The sequence below is a fragment of the Pyrgilauda ruficollis genome, unplaced genomic scaffold, assembly GCF_017590135.1.
Source record: "Pyrgilauda ruficollis isolate IOZ18807 unplaced genomic scaffold, ASM1759013v1 scaffold126, whole genome shotgun sequence".
Lineage (NCBI taxonomy): Eukaryota > Metazoa > Chordata > Aves > Passeriformes > Passeridae > Pyrgilauda > Pyrgilauda ruficollis.
Window position 1 is genome coordinate 1,348,362 of NW_024510988.1, and position 17,898 is coordinate 1,366,259.

The following is a 17,898-nucleotide window of genomic DNA, read 5'->3' on the forward strand; positions in this document are numbered from 1 at the left end:
TCACCCCTGCCTCCATCACAACAGAGATAATGAGCTGCAATTACAGCCACACTCCATGGAAAATAAAGAAATAAACTGAAAATTGGTTCATGACAAGGGGAATACAGTCAGAATATTTGAGTGAAACCATCTTCTGTCAGAGGCTGCTGAATTTACTAAAGCCCCACTCCAGGCACTCTTCATTTTTAATTTCCTGGTCATCACACCAATGTTTTACATCACTTGAATCCTCCTTTTAATCACCTGCTCTATTTCCCCTACTCTCCCTCAAATTGCTGCAAACTGGGAAAAACAAAACCCTCCAAGTTTGGTAACAGATGGCAGCAGGAATGTGGGATCTCCTACATGCCTGCGAGCAGGAATTCACTCACTGCTGTCACTGAGGGAACAGCAACAAAAACCCGGGGAGAAGGTGACTCACTGGGATCCTGACACAGAGTTCTGGGCAAAACAGAAATGAGAATGGAGCTCGGAGCTTCATGAGCCACGGGTTTGGGGGGTGTGAGGCAAAAAATGGGAGATTTTAGGGAAAGAAACACCTGTGAGTGTTATTTCAAACCAAGCCCTTACCCAGAGCACTGGGATGGGGGTTCTGTCACCCCATTATCCCATCCCCATCCCTCCCAATTCCTCCTCCTAACAACCACAAGGATCCACCACCTCTGCTTTTCCTGCTCTTTTCACAGCACCTCATTTCGCAGAAATTCGGATTTCCTGCACTGAGACACCTCCTTTGCTGCACAAACCAGGAGGGGATTACCCAAAAATTTCTGGGTGTCCACTGCATAAAATACCCCAGGAAAACGTGGGCACATTCTCCAGAAAAACCAGACAGAAATAGATAAATTTCACATGTGCACAAGAACTCCTCCTGCAACCTCTCAGCTCTCTCCATCTACGCCAGAAGTTTTCTCCCCCTTAATTACACTTTGCTCTGAATTAAGCTGGATTTTCCCCTCCTCAATGAGGACAATTTCCCCCCTTCATCCTCATTTATTTGCCAGCAGCATTAAAATTCTGCTGCCTCCCAAGCGCATCCCTGCTGAAACCCTGACGTCCCAGTGATGGCATTTGGGAGCAATTTCCTGTGAGATTTCCATCTCGTGTCGCCCCTCACGTCCTCCCCACTCCCAGAGCCCCCAGACAAAGAGCAGAGCAAGGAGAGGCACTCTGGAGCTGGAACAGTGACCCCATTGTCCTGCAGGACATCAAAGTCCAGCCTGCAGCTGCTCCTAATGGGCACCAGGACAAGGCACGGGGGTCCTGCCCGGCTCGGATGAACTGGCACCAGGGTTTGGGAGGGGATTTTCTGATCCTGCCGCAGGAGCCAGCCCTGGATCAGGCAGGAGCTGCTCGTTTTCGTGAGCGTGGTGTGCTGGCATCTCCCTTTTCTGCCTCTCCCAGGCAGCACAGGGAGAAATTCAGGGAGGGAATTCAAACAGGTCCTGCTCTGATGGGGGACAGAAAGAGACTGAAATGAACACTCAGATGGTGAAAACATCTCAGTGCTCATTTCAGTCTCTGCACCCCGCTACAAATGACACTGACAGATCCGAGTGGTTGATGTAAAAAATGGGAATGCACTGGTAGTGCATGGATGGGAGATTCCCACTTAGCTACAGCCAACGTTCATGCCACGGATGGTTTTTAGTCAGAAGGGAAACCCAAACATTCCCTGGAGCTGTAACCAAAGCTGTAAGGGGGAATCTCCCAGGTTTCTGCTGGGACTGCCCAGGAATCAGGAGACCTTGGTGCCATGCCCTGTATGTGTCCCTGACACTGTGAGCAGGATTTCCCCCTCCAGGAGCTCCGAGGGACATTTAATGTGCCCTGGATATTGAATAAAGCACCCGCACACCTCACACAGCAGCTCTGACCCCGGAGAGCAGCCTGGGCCAGGTGTCCCCAGGGAATTCCGGGGATTTAGGTTAAGCACCCATCTGTCTGATTCCTTCCACTGCCTCCTCCAGGCTCTGTGTTTCGCAGGGAAAAAGCTGCAGCCCCAGTCACAAACCCGGGCTGCTGTTCCTTTAGGAACCTCTGCAGTGCCTGATCACAGCCCGGAGGGCACAGGGCACACGCCCAGAGGGCAATTAATTACCCAAAACTGCTAAATCCCCATTCCCAAGTGCTCCTATCTGCCCTCCCACACCCTTTCTCGTCTTTGCAGGGTGAGAACTCCCCGGTGTGAAACTCACTAAAGGCAAAACCCCCCCACCAAAACAAAGAAACAAGTTAATTAATTGCCCTCTTGAAGAAAAGCACAAACAAAGGCCAACTACAACACAAACATGTCACTGCTGCAAAGGGCACTTCACTGCTCACCCATCTGAGCCCTTCATTCACCTGCTCGCTCTTTAATTAGCTGGTTTTACCCTTAGCGTCTCCTCTTTGTCCACCATCAAACAGACAGGTTTATTCTACGCTAAAAAATGCAAATGTGGGGTGAGAACCAAGCAGCACTCGCAGAGCTCGCTGCACTGCTCAGCTGTTGTTTTATTCCCATTTCTTCCATCCATTTCCCACGTTCAGAGTGGATGTCTCTTTTATCCACCTCGACAGCAGGAGCGGGAACACCACACAAGTTTCCTTCCAACAACAAGGAATGACTTCATTCTTGTTTTCCTAAGCACGCAAAAAAACCAAGGAGGGAAGGACATATGCAAAGCCTGCTCCCAGAATCCTTTCCCTTGCAAATTCACAGGCAGAGTGGTTTCCATCTGTTTGCCAAGAATGTCAGATAATAAATTACTATTCCACCTTCTGTGCTGGAAAACAGAACAGCAAACGGAGCCTGGAGTCCCCAGCCAGCCCTGCCTGATTCTCCCAGCAGCACAAACCAAACAGCCTCTGCCATGCTCCTCTAAATCCCCCCTTTTTGGGCCAATTTACAACCAGAGCTGTGAGATGCAAGGGACAGCAGGCACCCGGTCCCCACCCACCCCTGGGGACAGCCAGCCTGTTCCCAGGCACTGCACATGATCAATTTATTAATAATCCATTTATTCAGGAACATCCAGGCTTCAGCAGGCAGCAAACAAGAGATAAACGTTGTGAAAAAGAAGGGAAAAAAAATGGCAATGGGAAAAAAGTCAGGAAATAATGGAATTAGGAATTAATAATATATAAAGCCCAGAATGAAATGGAATAGATATAAATCACAGAGTTAGGAAACAATGGCATTAGGAATGAATTCAAAGCCAGGGAACATCACCTAATACTTCCCCACCAAGGGTAAAATTCATAAATTTATGTAAAAATTCATGGTGTCAAAAGGGAAAAAAAAAAATTGAGAAAACGCCAACCCTGCCAATGTCACAGGAAGGAGTCCCACAGACTGCAGTGAGCTGGGCCTGAGAAACATCACTAATTATGAACTAATTATGAACTGGAGGCCAAAGTAACAACTGAACCTCCAGTTTGAGAGGAGAGGAGGGGAAAGCACCAAGAAACCCCGGAGCAGACAGGGAATACGAGCACATCAGCCCCAGCTCTGTGGCACTGAAGCCACAAAAGCTGCACAAAACTGGGTTTCAGTCCCTCGCTGCAGCGCCCGGGCTGCTGAGCCCTGCCAACGCCTCCCTGCAGCCTTTGGGGAGGGGAAACACAAATTCCCCAGGGAAACACAGAAGCCCCAAAATCTGCAGCTGGAGGAAGCAGCAGAAGCACCAAAATGCTGAATTCTGGGGAGTGGCCGCTGGTTTTATCTGAGGTTGGTCCGGCCAACCACAGGCCAGGCAGAGAACAACAGATCCTTCCAACGGACTGAGCTCCTTGGAAAACCGTTTAATTGCAGATCCCTGGGAAGGAAGGCAAGGAAGCAGAGGGAGGCAGAGCTGCAGGAACAACTCCTCCCGTGAGGCAGCAGATGAAAACACCCACGAGCGCTGGAGTCACGCGAGGCCAGCCTGCAGCGCTGCTCAGCTCCAGGGAAAGGAGATCACAGCAGGAAAACGAGGTGGAACCAAGCCCAAGCCCAGGTTTATCCCCATGGAGCACCCCAAATGCTGAGCAGAACATCTCCTGCCCCGCTGGGATGTGGGGTGCCCCAAGGGCAGCATGTGGGATGCAGGAGAGGACAGGAGAGATGGAATTACAGATTCCATCTGGGGTTCCTCGCTGCCCTTCCACCCTGGGCAGCAGGACACAGAAGGTCCTGGGGAGAATTTTGGGCACCAAATTTACCAAAAGAACTCTCGTGGCCATTTTCTGGAATAATTAATTATTTGCTCTCACCCAGTGCCCTCAGCACCACCACAATGAAATCACTTTGGTCTGAACCAAAACTGGCACTGTGGGATTGGAACCCACCAGGAACCCTCTTTTCTTATCAGAAAGACAAGAATTCTATTTATCCTGGATTCTGTGATGGTTTCAGACACAGTTATGGCAAACCCAGCTGCCTGCACCAACACTGGCCCAGCTTCTTCCTTCAACTTCCTTCCTTCCACACAAAGAGGATCAGAAAAACCAGTTATTTATTTAGAGATGTCTTCCCAGTGCTAAATATTTCAAAGATATGCTCAGCCCATCGAAAACGGCACTTCAGAAGCAGGGAGGTCATGAAGGAATCTATCAATGCACCCAGCAGACAAACAAATAAATACTGAGCATCCTCATCACCTCCTTTATGGCTTCTGTTCAAAAAATAAAAGTCTCCCACTGCATCTGATGGGTTTTTATCAACAGCACAATAAATCAGTGCCATCTAGTGGAGTCCAAAATGTTAACCTGGACCCCAGCTTTGAAACCTTACCTGTCTGGAATTTACAGCCTCTCACAGAGCCTTCCCTGCAGGGCAGGCAGCTGATCCATCACACTGATGAGTTTAACACTGCTCAGCTCCCCTCAAAGCTGCAGGACCAACACCTGGAGCCCAAAACACCCGCCCAGCATCAGCAGGAACTCACCTTTGGAGCTCCTGAATGTGCAGCCAACAGCTCTGCAGACACACAAAACATGGGCCAAAAATCAACAGAAATGTTCAGTGTAAGGGAAAAAAATCCTGCATTGATTTATTGGGATTTTCCAGCAGTTCAGAACTCATAATGCATGAGGGTGTTTAACACGGTGCTACCACCACATTTCATTAAAAACATCCCAATTAGCACCGTGGGATTCTGTGTTTCTCTGGTTCAGCCCCTCCACAAGGGCACTGAGATCATTTCACTGCTCTGGGAATGTCAAATTTGCCAACCAGAACAGGAGCACACGCCACAAGCTCAGTCAAAACCCCCTCCCTTGCCCTAGTGAAACTCCAGGCTTTAGGCAAGCACAAAATGTGATTATTTCCCTCTGCATTGCTGCAATACCAGGCCCGGGGTTTGGGATTATAAACCCTAATGCAGTGCTCACACACCATTATTCACAAAAACCCCAAACTATCAGCAATGAGCGAATTAATTTGCACCAGAACTGACCAACAAGACGTGGACCAGCTGCTGCAAGAACCCACCCCAAAGTTACAAACCAATTCCTGTCAAGGCTCCCACAATGTCCAAGGAGAGAATGACACACCTGTCTGGAACAAAAATCACCTGGTTTTTGTCCAGAACAAAAATCACCTTTTTTGTCTGCAACAAAAACCACCTTTTCCTTCCCAAACTCTGCTTCTGTGGGCTCCCTCTTCAGCAACCCCCAGGATTTTACAATTATCCCCAACCCTGCTGCTCCACTGAAGAATCCTGGCTCCCCCTCACAAGGCTCCCCCTCAGCTCCAACGTGGGAATCTTTAGAAATTGCCATCAAACATGGAAATGCAGATACTCTGGAAGGCTCTGACGCAATGCCAGGCAGGGATATTTTTAGTTCTAATCCATTTAAAGTGCTAAATTCCAAGGGAATCAGCAGCATTGCTTTCACTCACCACTCCAGCTGAATTCCTCTGGTCCCACTACTGCAATCTTCAAGGAAAAGGAGATAAGAGAGCCCTTCACCTGATAAGAAAATACCTTTATCTTTTGTTCCTTTAATGCTCGGAGGTTCTTCTGCATGTGCCACTAAATAATAAATCACACCCCATAAATCTCCTGGACACAGAGGACACTGCAGGAACCATCAATAATGCAGGGTCCAAACCAGGAGTGGGGGATTTGCTATTTTTATCTCCAGGCTGACCAATTTAGGTTGATAAAAAGCAGCTCCTGGGAATACACAGAAGCTTTGGAATAAGGCACTGATCACCCTCCAGACCTGCCAGAGTGCCTGCAGCTACAAACCAGAGCCTGAAATTCAGGGCTGAGCACACAAAAATGGTCCTGAAATTCAGGGCTGAGCACACAAAAATGGTCCTGAAATTCAGGGCTGAGCACACAAAAATGGTCCTGAAAATCAGGGCTGAGCACAACAAAAATGGTCCTGAAATTCAGGGCTGAGCACACAAAAATGGTCCTGAAATTCAGGGCTGAGCACACAAGAATGATCCTGAAATTCAGGGCTGAGCACACAAAAATGGTCCACAATGGCTTTGTGCTTTCGTTTAAATCCAGATCCAGTCTAAAGAAGCAAGAATTCTTCATATAAAAATGGCTTCTTTTAACCAAAATAATGGGGATTGCAAAACTTGGGGTTTCATCTGAACATTCTGGCACATTCAGCTTTTTTTTGGGGATTAACAGGTAAAATGTAACTAAAACAGAGACAGGTTATCAGAAACTGAAGCACACCTATTAAAAAGCAAAAAAGCTTTAATTTATTGGTAATTAGTAATTAATTTATTAATTTAATTTATTAGATAGCACTAACACAGACTGTCCTCAAGGCCAGCCTTTAAAGTTCCTCCATCTTTTAATGTGAAAATAATACAAGGTATCATTTTCACATTAAAATAATGCAACCTCACAAGCTTGTGCAAAAACCATTTATTTCTACTATTGTTTTATCAGCAAACACCAACCACTGCCATTGATAAAAGCAGAAATACCTGAAGTGTGTTTGCCCAGAACACAAAAAACCCAGGCAAACACACTCCAGGGACTGCTCCAGGGGCACCTCTTCACCTTGAATATTCAATAAAATAATGGGAAAGGCTGTGTTTTAAAAAAGAGCCCAATCAAAGGGTTTGAAGTGCAGTTTTCTCCTGGAAGAGAGACTGAGTGAGAAAACCCTCAGGGCTGGGTTTGGTCTTTGTGATGATGTGGAGAGTTTTATTCTTACAACAGAACCCAAGAGTGGGACAGCACAAAATGCTGAGATTGGTGCAAACTCCCCAAAATCTGCCCTTCTCAGAGCTGGGAGCACCCAGCAAGGAAAAGAGGACAATTTACATCAATTTCTGTGTTCTCCCTCCCCACCCACAGCAAGGCATTCATGAGCAGCAGGTCACATTAATTCCAGTGTGAGCAGCCAGGCAAGGGCCAGGGTGAGAAAAAAACCACATTTTATCCTTCAATTAAAAGGCTGCTTTTCCACCAGGTGTAAGAAAGATCAGCACAAGGCATTTATTTAAAAAGAAATGGTCCTTGAGCAGATTTACATTGATTTTTACTCATGTAGGCACTTGGAATTTTCATGGGGATCCTTCAGTACCTGTGGGCAGGTGAGGAAAATTCCTCCCTGGATATTCCCTGGGACCGGATAAAAGCAGGATTTCCCTCCTCGTGCCTGACACTGTGCAAAACCAAACTGCACACCACAAAAACCCCACCTTATCTGCCAGGAATAAAAGCATGCTACCAACAGAAATGCCCATTTCTAGACAAAAATAACTTCTACTCTATACAGAATATAAAGAACTAAATAACTTTTTATTTACTAGTGTTTATACTAAATAACTTTTACTCTAAACAGAAATATTTCACAGTATTTCCTGCTCTGGAGCTAACAGTCATGCCAGCCTGCAGTGGGAAATTAAAATTACAAACAATCACTGCAGCATTATGTTATTTTTGTCTATGAAGCACAAACTACTCCAAGTTTGCTTGTATTTCATGAAATATTCATTTTACAGAGAAACGGGGAAAAATCTGAGAGCAAAATGGCCAAAGCCCATCCCCAAATAAAACCCAATGGCAAAGCCAGAAATTAATCAAGATGAAATTAAATCTCTGATGCTGCAGATCTTCTTACAGAGAAAAAAAAAAAATAGTTGTTCCAGTTGTCTACAATAAATAAATTTAAATTTTATGTATTCCAGCCTCCCTCCTTCATTCCCAACAAACCCCAGCCAGGAGGGAGCAGGGAATGAATGGAATAAACAGAATAAACGGAATAAATGCTGCGAGCCTTCCCAGAGATCATGGGGAGATTAAAGTGCAGGAGGATTTAGGGAGCGGGCAGTAATTCCTGTGTCTCTCCAGCCCTGGAGCACGCTGCACTGGGGGGATTATCTGCTGCAAACACAACTGCAGCACTCTGTTCTTTTGACTCCTCTCAAGAATTGACTCAGTTCCTTGGCCAAGCAGCTGCTGGTTGTGTTTTGTTAAAATGCCATGCACGAGGGTCTTCTTCTCACTATCAACACAGTGAAAAATGCAAAATTAAACCCTCCAATGTTGTAATTAACCAATAATGATTGGGCATTTTGCTCCCGAGATCCTGGACTGCACAGAATCTCTGATGCACGTTAAGAAGTTTAAAAGAAGTTTGGAAATGGTTGTTTTGAAGATTTCAAAGCACACCCAGGTGGGCTCCAAGTGCTTTGTCAGAGCAGTGCCACAGCCTGCACACGATTAATCTGAATGATGTAAAACCAGTGAGGGGCAGCTCTCACTGAAGGGAAATGCCAGCACTGGCTGTACTCAGCATTTCCCGCTGCACCTCACCTCCAAATCCTGCAGTGCAATGGGCTTTGGGTGGGATTACGAGGGAAATAATGGGAATTGGCTGGCATGGATGTTTTGGGGGTTTCCTCCTGACTGCGGTGACACAGGCAGGGCTCTGCTGCACCATGAGAATCCCCCCCAAAACATCCACACATAAACCCAACGATTCTCACTGAAACACAGCAGAATGAACACTGAGCAGAAAAATGCTCTCCCCATCTTGCTGCCTTAACAGCATTATAAAATTACACAAAAATCCCTCGTGTTCCCTACAAAAATGTCAAAAAAATACCGTTTTGAACACAGAGAACAACAACAAACACACCAAGAGCTCCACTCTGGTGATTCATTTCCACAAAGACCTTCCCACGTTAACACCAACCTCAGCCCAGCCTGAACATCATCCCTCAAGGCTTTCTCAGCTCCTTGGACACCTGCTTGGAACTGCTGCTCTCCACAACCCCACTCCTGAAATTCACACCAACAGGGAACTCTCTGCCAGTGCTCTCGCAGAACAAAATAATCAAGTGTGAGAAAACGTGCCCAAGAGTTGATAAAAGGAGAAAAAGCAGAAGCAAAGAGACACCAAGGACTCAGCAAACAGCTCAATAATATTGATTAAACACAACCCAGGGTAACAGCTTTGCATTTGGGGAGCAGTGTGGTATGTTCACCACTTGGCTGAAATGCAGATTTTGTCTTCCCAACAAAAGGTTTTCTTCAGCACAACCAGGATCAGTTTTCACCTGTCCTCACACCGTGAGCTGGTGGTAATTCACAGCCACAGTCTGCAGCCCAATTGTCCACTCATTGCAACAAAATTCCTGTGCTGGAACATTTATATGTAAATCTGTAACCAGATATATCTTTTTATCTGCCCATTTTCTCCTTCAGAGTACCAACATCACCCACTGAACATCTCTACTGCTCACTGAAGTCCATGTTTCAGTATCTGTGGTGTTTTGAGATTTGTACGAAGAGAAGGATCCAAAATCTCCCCTTTTCTGGAATTTTTCATACACACACAGCTCATTAACACCTCACCTCAGTGCCCCAGAGCAGCAGCTGGAGTTACATAAAACCCCATCACCAGAGGAATGCTGTGTTATTCCCAAACTCACACAATGTGAACTTCCCCAACCTTTACCTGGGAAAAATCCTGTTATTCCCAAACTCACACAATCTCAGATTTCCATAATCTTTTCCTGGGAGAAATCCTGTTATTCCCAAACTCACACAACTGAGATTTCCATAACCTTTACCTGGGAGAAATCCTGTTATTCCCAAACTCACACAACTGGGATTTCCATAATCTTTATCTGGGAGAAATCCTGTCATTCCCAAACTCACACAACCTGAGATTGGCCCAACCTTTTCCTGGGAGAAATCCTGTTATTCCCAAACCCACACAATCTGAATTTCCCCACCCTTTGCCTGGGAGAAATCCTGTCAATCCTAAATTACACTATCTGAGATTTCCATAACCTTTTCCTGGAACAAATCCTGTCATTCCCAAACTCACACAACTGAGATTTCCCCACCCTTTACTGGGAGAAATCCTGTCATTCCCAAACTCACAGAACTGAGATTTCCCCAACTTTTACCTTGAAGAAATCCTGTCATTCCCAAACTCACAGAACTGAGATTTCCCCAACTTTTACCTTGAAGAAATCCTGTCATCCCCAACCTCACAAATCTGCCATTTCCCCACCTTTTACCCCCTCCAAGTTTCCCAACAGGATCAAGCCCTGGAGCTTGGCCTGCTGAGATCCCAACGGGACAATATTTTATTTCCCAGCCCAGCTGAGGAGCAGGGAGACCTGAGGGTGAACATTTGGCTATTTTGTGCCCATGTTGGGGGGCAGAGCAGGGCTGTCCCCCCCAAACACTGCCCGGATTCTGCTGCTCTCAGCCCTGCCACTCGAATGGAATAAAAACCCTTTTGAGCACCACAGCCCCCGAGCCTGCACAATGCAGATCAGAGCTCCTTTGAGAGGGTGATTAATATGCAAGGACAGGCTGGGCTCTGAGGAACCACCAGCGAGCATCCCCAGCCCTGAGCTGCCCTCAATCCCTGCTGTGTTTATTTTAAATTGTGCAATAATGCCACAGATCAGAGCCCACTTTGCCAATACTGAGCAAACACCTCCAAACTGGTTGCTGCTATTTTAAATTCAGCAATAATGCCCCAGATTAGAGCCCAGTTTGCCAATATTGTGCCAACACCTCCAAACTGGCTGCTCCTATTTTAAATTGTGCAATAATGCCATCAGTCTTCACTGTAAAAAGAACTGCACTTTATAAATATATTTTTTAGGGTCTTTTTCCCATGAAACAAGGACATTTACGATCCTACAGTTTGATTTCAGGGACAATTAACTAAATTCTGCAGGAATATATTGCAGTTTTAGTAACATTTGAAGTATTTTTTATGCAGCTGCTTTTGGGACAAGAGATATTAAACATCTGGAAAAGCCCATTCAAATTTGGAGGCAACAATTCTCTATTTCCATTGTCTAAGATCTTCATCACTTTACCTCATCATTTATCACCTGCTCAATTCCACAGCTCAGCCAGGGCTCTCCTCTGGAAAGGACCTTGAGTTTCAAGCACTGATTTTGACCAAACTCTGCCCAAAACGTGGCCTGAATGTTACCTGGCTGATTTCTTCCTCTAATCCTTCATTTCACACAATTCCCCATTTCTGTACACAGATTTACACACCCCCTTTCATGTCTTTGGAGTTGTATTCCAAGTTAATCAACGTGGTAAATCATAATTAACCATAAACCAGCAACAAACAATTAATATTCTTGTTTAGCCTAAAGATTCAAGGGTGATAAATGTCATGAATATAAACAAAGAAGGAAAAGTGAATTAAATATTCAAATAAGCTTCTATTGTAACTATTTTTATAAGAGTAGAGGTAGGAAAATCACAGAATATTTGGGGTTGGAAGGGACATCTTGAGGTTATCCAGTCCAGGAGGGGAAGGCAGGAGGTCCCCAGGGGTCTGGCCAGGAGTGTTCTGAAGGTCCATGGATGGAGAATCCACAATCTCTCCACTCAACCTGGTCCAGGATTCATCCAACAACAAAAAAATAAAAATAAAAACAGGGATTTTGGTGTGTTTTCATCCGTGCAGAGAGGATTTGCTGTATTCCAGTTTGCTGGGCATCCCTGGGACATCCTGGGATCTTCACTCCTTCCCAGCAGGGGTTTGTCCACATCCACATCCCCTCCAGCCTTCTCTCTGCAGCCTCAGCTTCTTCTCACACCAAGCTGCTCCTCCAGTCCCTCTGCAGTAAATCCACTGATTGTTCTGGCACTGGGGAGCCCAGAATTGGACCCCACACTCCAAATGTGGCTTCAGCAGGTGGATTTTCAGAGAATTAACCTGACTTGCCTGATTTTAACAACAAATTTTGGAAAGTACCTACCCTGATTTACCTTAAAAACTCAGCTAGAAAGAAAGCATAAATATTTCTGTTCAAGACATGATGAGATTGACAATTCTAGAACAATTCAAGCAGTCAAGAATTCCTTTAAATGGATTTTGTCCTGGCCAATGATGCCCTGGTGAAGTGATGGACATTTGTTTTAACTCAAAATAAATCAAATCTGCTCCCTGTTTTAAGAAATCGACCATTTCAATGGATTTCCCAGGTTGTACTGAACCAGCCAACTCCCATTCTCCCAACACCCCCTGCATCTGTCCTGTCACAAGATCTGGATGAAAATAGAGGATGCATCAGCCCTGCCACGGATCCCATTACTGCCTGCAGCCTCAGCTGCATTTCCTGCATCAAAGGTGGCTCTGGGGCTGCAGCCCTGCCTGCCCAGAGCAGCAGCAACAGCCGTGGCACCAGGGCCTGCCACCCCTGGGCTCTGCCCCCTCTCTGACCTGGTTTTCAGCCTGAATTTACCTGGGACCTTTGGTCCCCCCATCCCTGGGCAGGGCGGGAGCACTGAGCCCACCCTGAGCGGGTCCAGAGCAAACACAGATTCCTGAAAATCCCCCCCCATTTCCCAACCCCAGCTCTGTTCCTGTAGAGGCAAGTGGAGACATTAATCTTCAGGCACAAGCAGAATTTTCATCTTGTTCCAACGCTGTGTGATTTCTGCTGCAAACACCAGCTCTCCATCCCAATTATTATTCACGTGTAAGAATTCAGATAACTCCCCCTGCTCTTAAGCACAGCTCTGTGTGACTCTACCCCACAGCTGCTGCTGCTGCTTCTTCAGAGGAATCTCAAAGCAATTTGCACTTGCTTTGCAGGATAAACCTCCCATTGTGTGCTGTTCCCCAAAAATCAGCTTTTCCGGCAGCTGCCTGCAGATCTGGAGCTCTCGGGACTGAGGCTGCTGATGCCCCACATTTGTCCCAGTCACAATTTAGCTGAAGTACATAAATTCTTGGGTCAAACTCAGAAGCAAAGCTGTAACAGGGTCCCAAAAATGCTCTGAGGAAGTTTTCACATGGCCATGGGTGCTTTAAAAGAGGTCAGCACCTCCCCTGGACAGCCCAACGTGCTGTGGCACGAGGTTTGCCATGGAATCAGAGCCACTGAGGCTGGAAAAGCCTCCAAGGCCATCGAGGCCAAGTGTGAGCAGTCCCCACCTTGCCCAGCAATCCTTGGACACCTCAGGGATGGGGAATCCAAAGCTCCCAGGGCAGCCCTACCCATGTTTAACCCTTCCCATGAAGAAATTCCTCCTGAAATTGCTTTTTGTGAGAATCGTTAAGGTTGGAAAAGACCTTTGAGATCATCAAGTGTCACTGTCAACCCTGCACCAGCAGCGTGGGCAGCACCAAACCCTGCCCCAGGTGCCATGGTCACATATTTTCTGGGCACTTCCAGGGATGGTGACTCCATCCTGCATGTGTCACTTATCCTGGGAAGGTCTGGAATCTGCATCACTCACTCTGTGGAGAGGGATTATCTGCTTTACCACCAATGCAGTGGAAAGTACTGCATTTAAAGCCATACATTTATTTTAATCTGAATTTCACCCTTGATTTTGATCTGTTTTTCCCCGTTCCACGCACACCACAAACCCAAACCCCAGGAACAGCTCTGTGCAGGCAATCCCAAAGGCAGGCAGGCAGGAGCAGGAGCTGCCATTTGGCTCTGGGGTCACTTCAAAAGGCATCGTTGCTAATGAGCAGCTGCATTTCCCCACCAGGAACCCAGAGCGGCCCTGCTGCCAAGCCCTGCTCATTTCCATCCCTGTGCACAGCCAGCCCTTTGCTCCATGCTAATGTGTTTTCCTAAACAAAAGGAGCCACAGCCAGCCCAGAGCTGACCTTCACATTCGCTCCTGTGATTTGGATGGCTCAAAGTCTATTTGCCTGGTGGCTCTTTTTATTTTTTTTTTTATTTTGGGGGGGGGTGGTGGGATGAAAAGCGACACATTAATTCCTGAAAAACATGCGCAAAGGAAGCATCCAGGAGAGAGGAGAGGAGCTGCTGGGAGCCGTAGTTCCCTGCCAGACACACCCTCAGCCCAGTGATTCCCATTCTCCCAGTTTACAAACAGCAAGGAAAACACAATTCTGTTTCCTCGTCGTTTTCAAAGCTCCTTATTTACAAGTGAGTCGCTTCGCTTGTTTCAAATCCGTGGGAAAGGACAGAGTTGGGAAATAAACGAAGCAATAAAAACCCTCTTCACACAGCACCTGGAAAACCCTGCCCTGGTAGCATCAGATCCTTGAGGCTTCCTCAGAATTCTCTGCGTAAAAGCCACGACACAAATCCAGGGGAAACAGCTCCTGCCAGGCTGCTTAGAGAGGCATCTGGGGAAGTTCATAATGCCCATCTCGAGGTGAACACACTGCAAAAGCGATGCTTCCAAAACCAGCCCCGAAACCCACCAAAAAACCCCAGAAATGTGCCTTTTTTCTATCACCAGGTGTGTAAAATAACCTGGAGGAAAACCGCGGGATGGCCTTTTTTAAATGAGGAAATTAACTGTGCTTTGTCTGCTCCCCGAGCTATCCCTCTGCTCCTCGCAGACTGATGGCAGCAGATGCAGGATCCCCTCCTCCTCCTCCTCCTCCTCCTCCTCCTCCCCCAGCAATTGGTTCTGCTTCCCTGGCAGCCCGTGCAGGAAACCCATGGCATCGCCCTCCCACCCCAAACAAACAGGAAAACCATCAAAAAACCCCCCATGGCATTCTCTGTCCGGGAGGAAGCAGCGCCTGTACCCAACGGCAGAGCAGTTATCCTTAAAATACATTTCTGGAGCCCAGCCAGGAAAAGTGAAGGCACTTTCAGCCTGGAGAGCAGCCACAATGTTTAACACTTAAAAACCGGCTAGTCGTGAAGTTACTCATTTGAAATGTCCTTAAAAAAACCTCTGACAAAACCAAGACCCAAAAAAAAGCCGCCAGCCCAAGAGTCAATTTGGGAATTTTCGAGTTCATGTGTCAAGGGGATAAAGTTGATACAAAATCCACTCTATTCTTCAGGAAACCACAGTTCTCAGGATGTACATGAAAGGAGAGGAGCCATCTGCTCTGTCTATAAATCAGCTTCTAAATTATCAGAGAATGTTTTAATTTTACAGCAGACTAAATAAAATAAATCATCACTATCACAGGCCACGGGGGTACACACGAAATGTGGAATTATTCTAAAAGACATAAAAGGCACGGTTTGGTTGTGAGCCTACCCCACAACTGTGCTCACACAACAGTTCCCTCACTGATGAATATCTCCCTCTTGCCTCCTCTTACATTTAAGCTTAAGGTTTTTTTAGCAGCACAATCATAAAATCAATAAAAATAAATAAAACACCCTCTTGCACTGACATCTCCACAGCTTTGAAAGCAAAATTCCTTCTCCCCCATCACAGACTGGTGAGCTCAGCTGGGCAAAAAAAGAAGGAACACGACCAGAGCATCCTTTAGGGTGGAAAGCAGAGCTGGATGTGCTTGGTGCTGCTTTCACCACAAACACTGCTGCTGCTTTGTTCTAGCTTTTTAATATTTTATTTGGTTTTTGTGTTCTCCATTTTATGCTGATTTAACAGATCCAGCTGTGCAGCTCCCTAGGCAGTCTCCATATTCATAATTATTATTATTGGATAAACATGTATTTGAGTGGGGCAACAGATGATATGCAGATAATTTTTTCTTTTGCTTACTCCCATTTATTTCCCCTGAAAAAAAAAAACCAAAAAAACCCAAAAAAAAAATCCCCAAAGCAAGGCGCTTTATTGTGCCCTCCCGCAGCTGGGAAGGCGGTGGGGATGTGTCGGGAGGCGGTGGCAGGCTGGCAGCAGCGATGCCAGCGGGGATGGGAGGGTGTGGCCGGGCAGGATGCGGAGCTGGGCACGGCAGGAGCGGCTGGAACGGGAGCGCGACCCCCGCGCTGCGCACAGACCCTCCCACGACCGCTCTTCTCTTTTATTTTAATTCAAGGGAGGCTAAGCAGCAGCGCTTCGCCGCGGGAGAGGCGGGCAGGGCTCGGGGTGGGTGCTGTGCTGGTGTTAAACAGGTGGCTCGGGTTTGGCGGCAGCCCTGGGGACACTGGTGGCACTGCTCCACCACGACAGCCACCGCCACCACGAGCGCAGACAGAGCCCCAGCAGCCGTAATTGCTTAAGGAGATAAAAATCCTCAGCGTGGGGAGGGGTGGTGGGCATGGAGGCAGGAATGGAGCACGGCAAGGACACACCGACAGCTCCGGGAGCGCGGGGACACGGACACGGCACCGGGAAAAACGCGGAGCGCAGGGGGCTGCCCGCCGAGAGCGGGGACAACGGCGAGCTGCGATGGCACAGCCAGCCCGGGATGCTCTCCAGGGACTGGGAACGAGGGCTGAGGAGACACGACAGGACGGGACAGGCAGCAAACACCGGCGGAGCCCAGCGCGGCTCGGGAGCGCTCCCCGGGGAGCGCCAGGGAGGAGGGACAGACGGACGGACGGACGGACGGACGGACGGATGGATGGATGGATGGGTAGCACACAGATGCAGCTCGGAGCAGGGATGGAGAGCACAGGGATGGATAACACAGGAATGGAGAGCACAGGGATGGAGAGCACAGGGACGCAGCCCGGAGCAGGGATGGAGAGCACAGGGATGGATAACACAGGGATGCAGCTCGGAGCAGGGATGCTGGCTGGGGCGGGGCCGGCGCAGGTGTGGCCGCTCCATCCTGCCGCTCGCAGCCCACCTGCCGCTCCCGGACCCGGGGGTGGCGACCCGGGCGGTCACCGGCGGCTACCGAGCGGCCACGGCGGGGCCACCGCACCACCGCTCGCGCCGGGGGCCGCTCCACAACGGCAGCGCCCCGCGCCCCTCCTTTTTCTTTCTTTTTTTTTTTATTTTTTTTTCCCCTCTCCCTCTCCTCCTCCTCCTTTCATTATTCCAGCCGCTCCACGGCATCCCTCGCTCCCTCCCTGGCCGCGTCCGTGCCCCGCGGGCGGAGGGCGGCGGCCGCGGGAGCATCCTCGCGGTGCGCACCGAGCCCGCCGCGACCCCGCACGCAGCATCCCCTCCGCGCCCATTGTCTGCGCCCCCCGCGCACCGACCCACGGCCCCGGGGGAGCCCAGCCCGGCCCAACCCAGCCGCCACCTCCTCCTCCTCCTCCTCCTCCCGCTGCGGGCAGCCCGGGGTCCGCCCGACCCCATTGTTCGCGGCGCGCCCCCGCCCCGCCGTACCTGCGGCTCGCAGCAGGACGAAGGCGCAGGGCAGCACGGCGAGCGGCAGCAGCATCGCACCGGCGGAACGGCGAGCCGCTCGCCGGGGCTGCGGGCGCGGGGAGGGCGCGGGGAGCCGAGCCCGGGGTGGCCGCTCCGCTGCGCTCGCTGCGCCCGGCGCGTCCCGGCGCCGCCGCGCTGACTGACAGCGCCGCAGCGCGCCCCCGCGATCCCTGCGCCGGCCGCACGGCCGCGGATCGCTCCGCCGCGGCAAGTAGTGCCGCGCCGCGCCGGGGGGGTGGGGGATGGAGAGCTTTGTGTGGGGGGGTGAACGAGGGAAGGGGTGAGGGAATGGTTAGTCGTGGTTATTGATTGGTTTTTGTTAGCGTGGCGGCGTTGTTGGTTGTTATTGTATGTTTATTGCATATTGTTGCTTATTATTGCATATTAATAATATAATGTCATATAATATAATACTATATAATAT

General features: G+C 48.7%; 1 protein-coding gene across 10 annotated transcripts in view; it reads right to left on the bottom strand.

The window, feature by feature from the left end:
• NCAM1 (neural cell adhesion molecule 1) overlaps window positions 1-17,594 on the bottom strand; it is a 78,863-nt gene extending 61,269 nt beyond the window's left edge. For all 10 annotated transcript variants that reach the window (XM_041458147.1, XM_041458139.1, XM_041458146.1 and 7 more), the window contains exon 1: window positions 17,433-17,594. In XM_041458147.1, coding sequence (XP_041314081.1) covers window positions 17,433-17,487 — 55 coding nt within the window. In that variant the 5' untranslated portion in view covers window positions 17,488-17,594. The remainder of the gene's footprint in view (window positions 1-17,432) is intronic.
• Window positions 17,595-17,898: the final 304 nt, after the last annotated feature.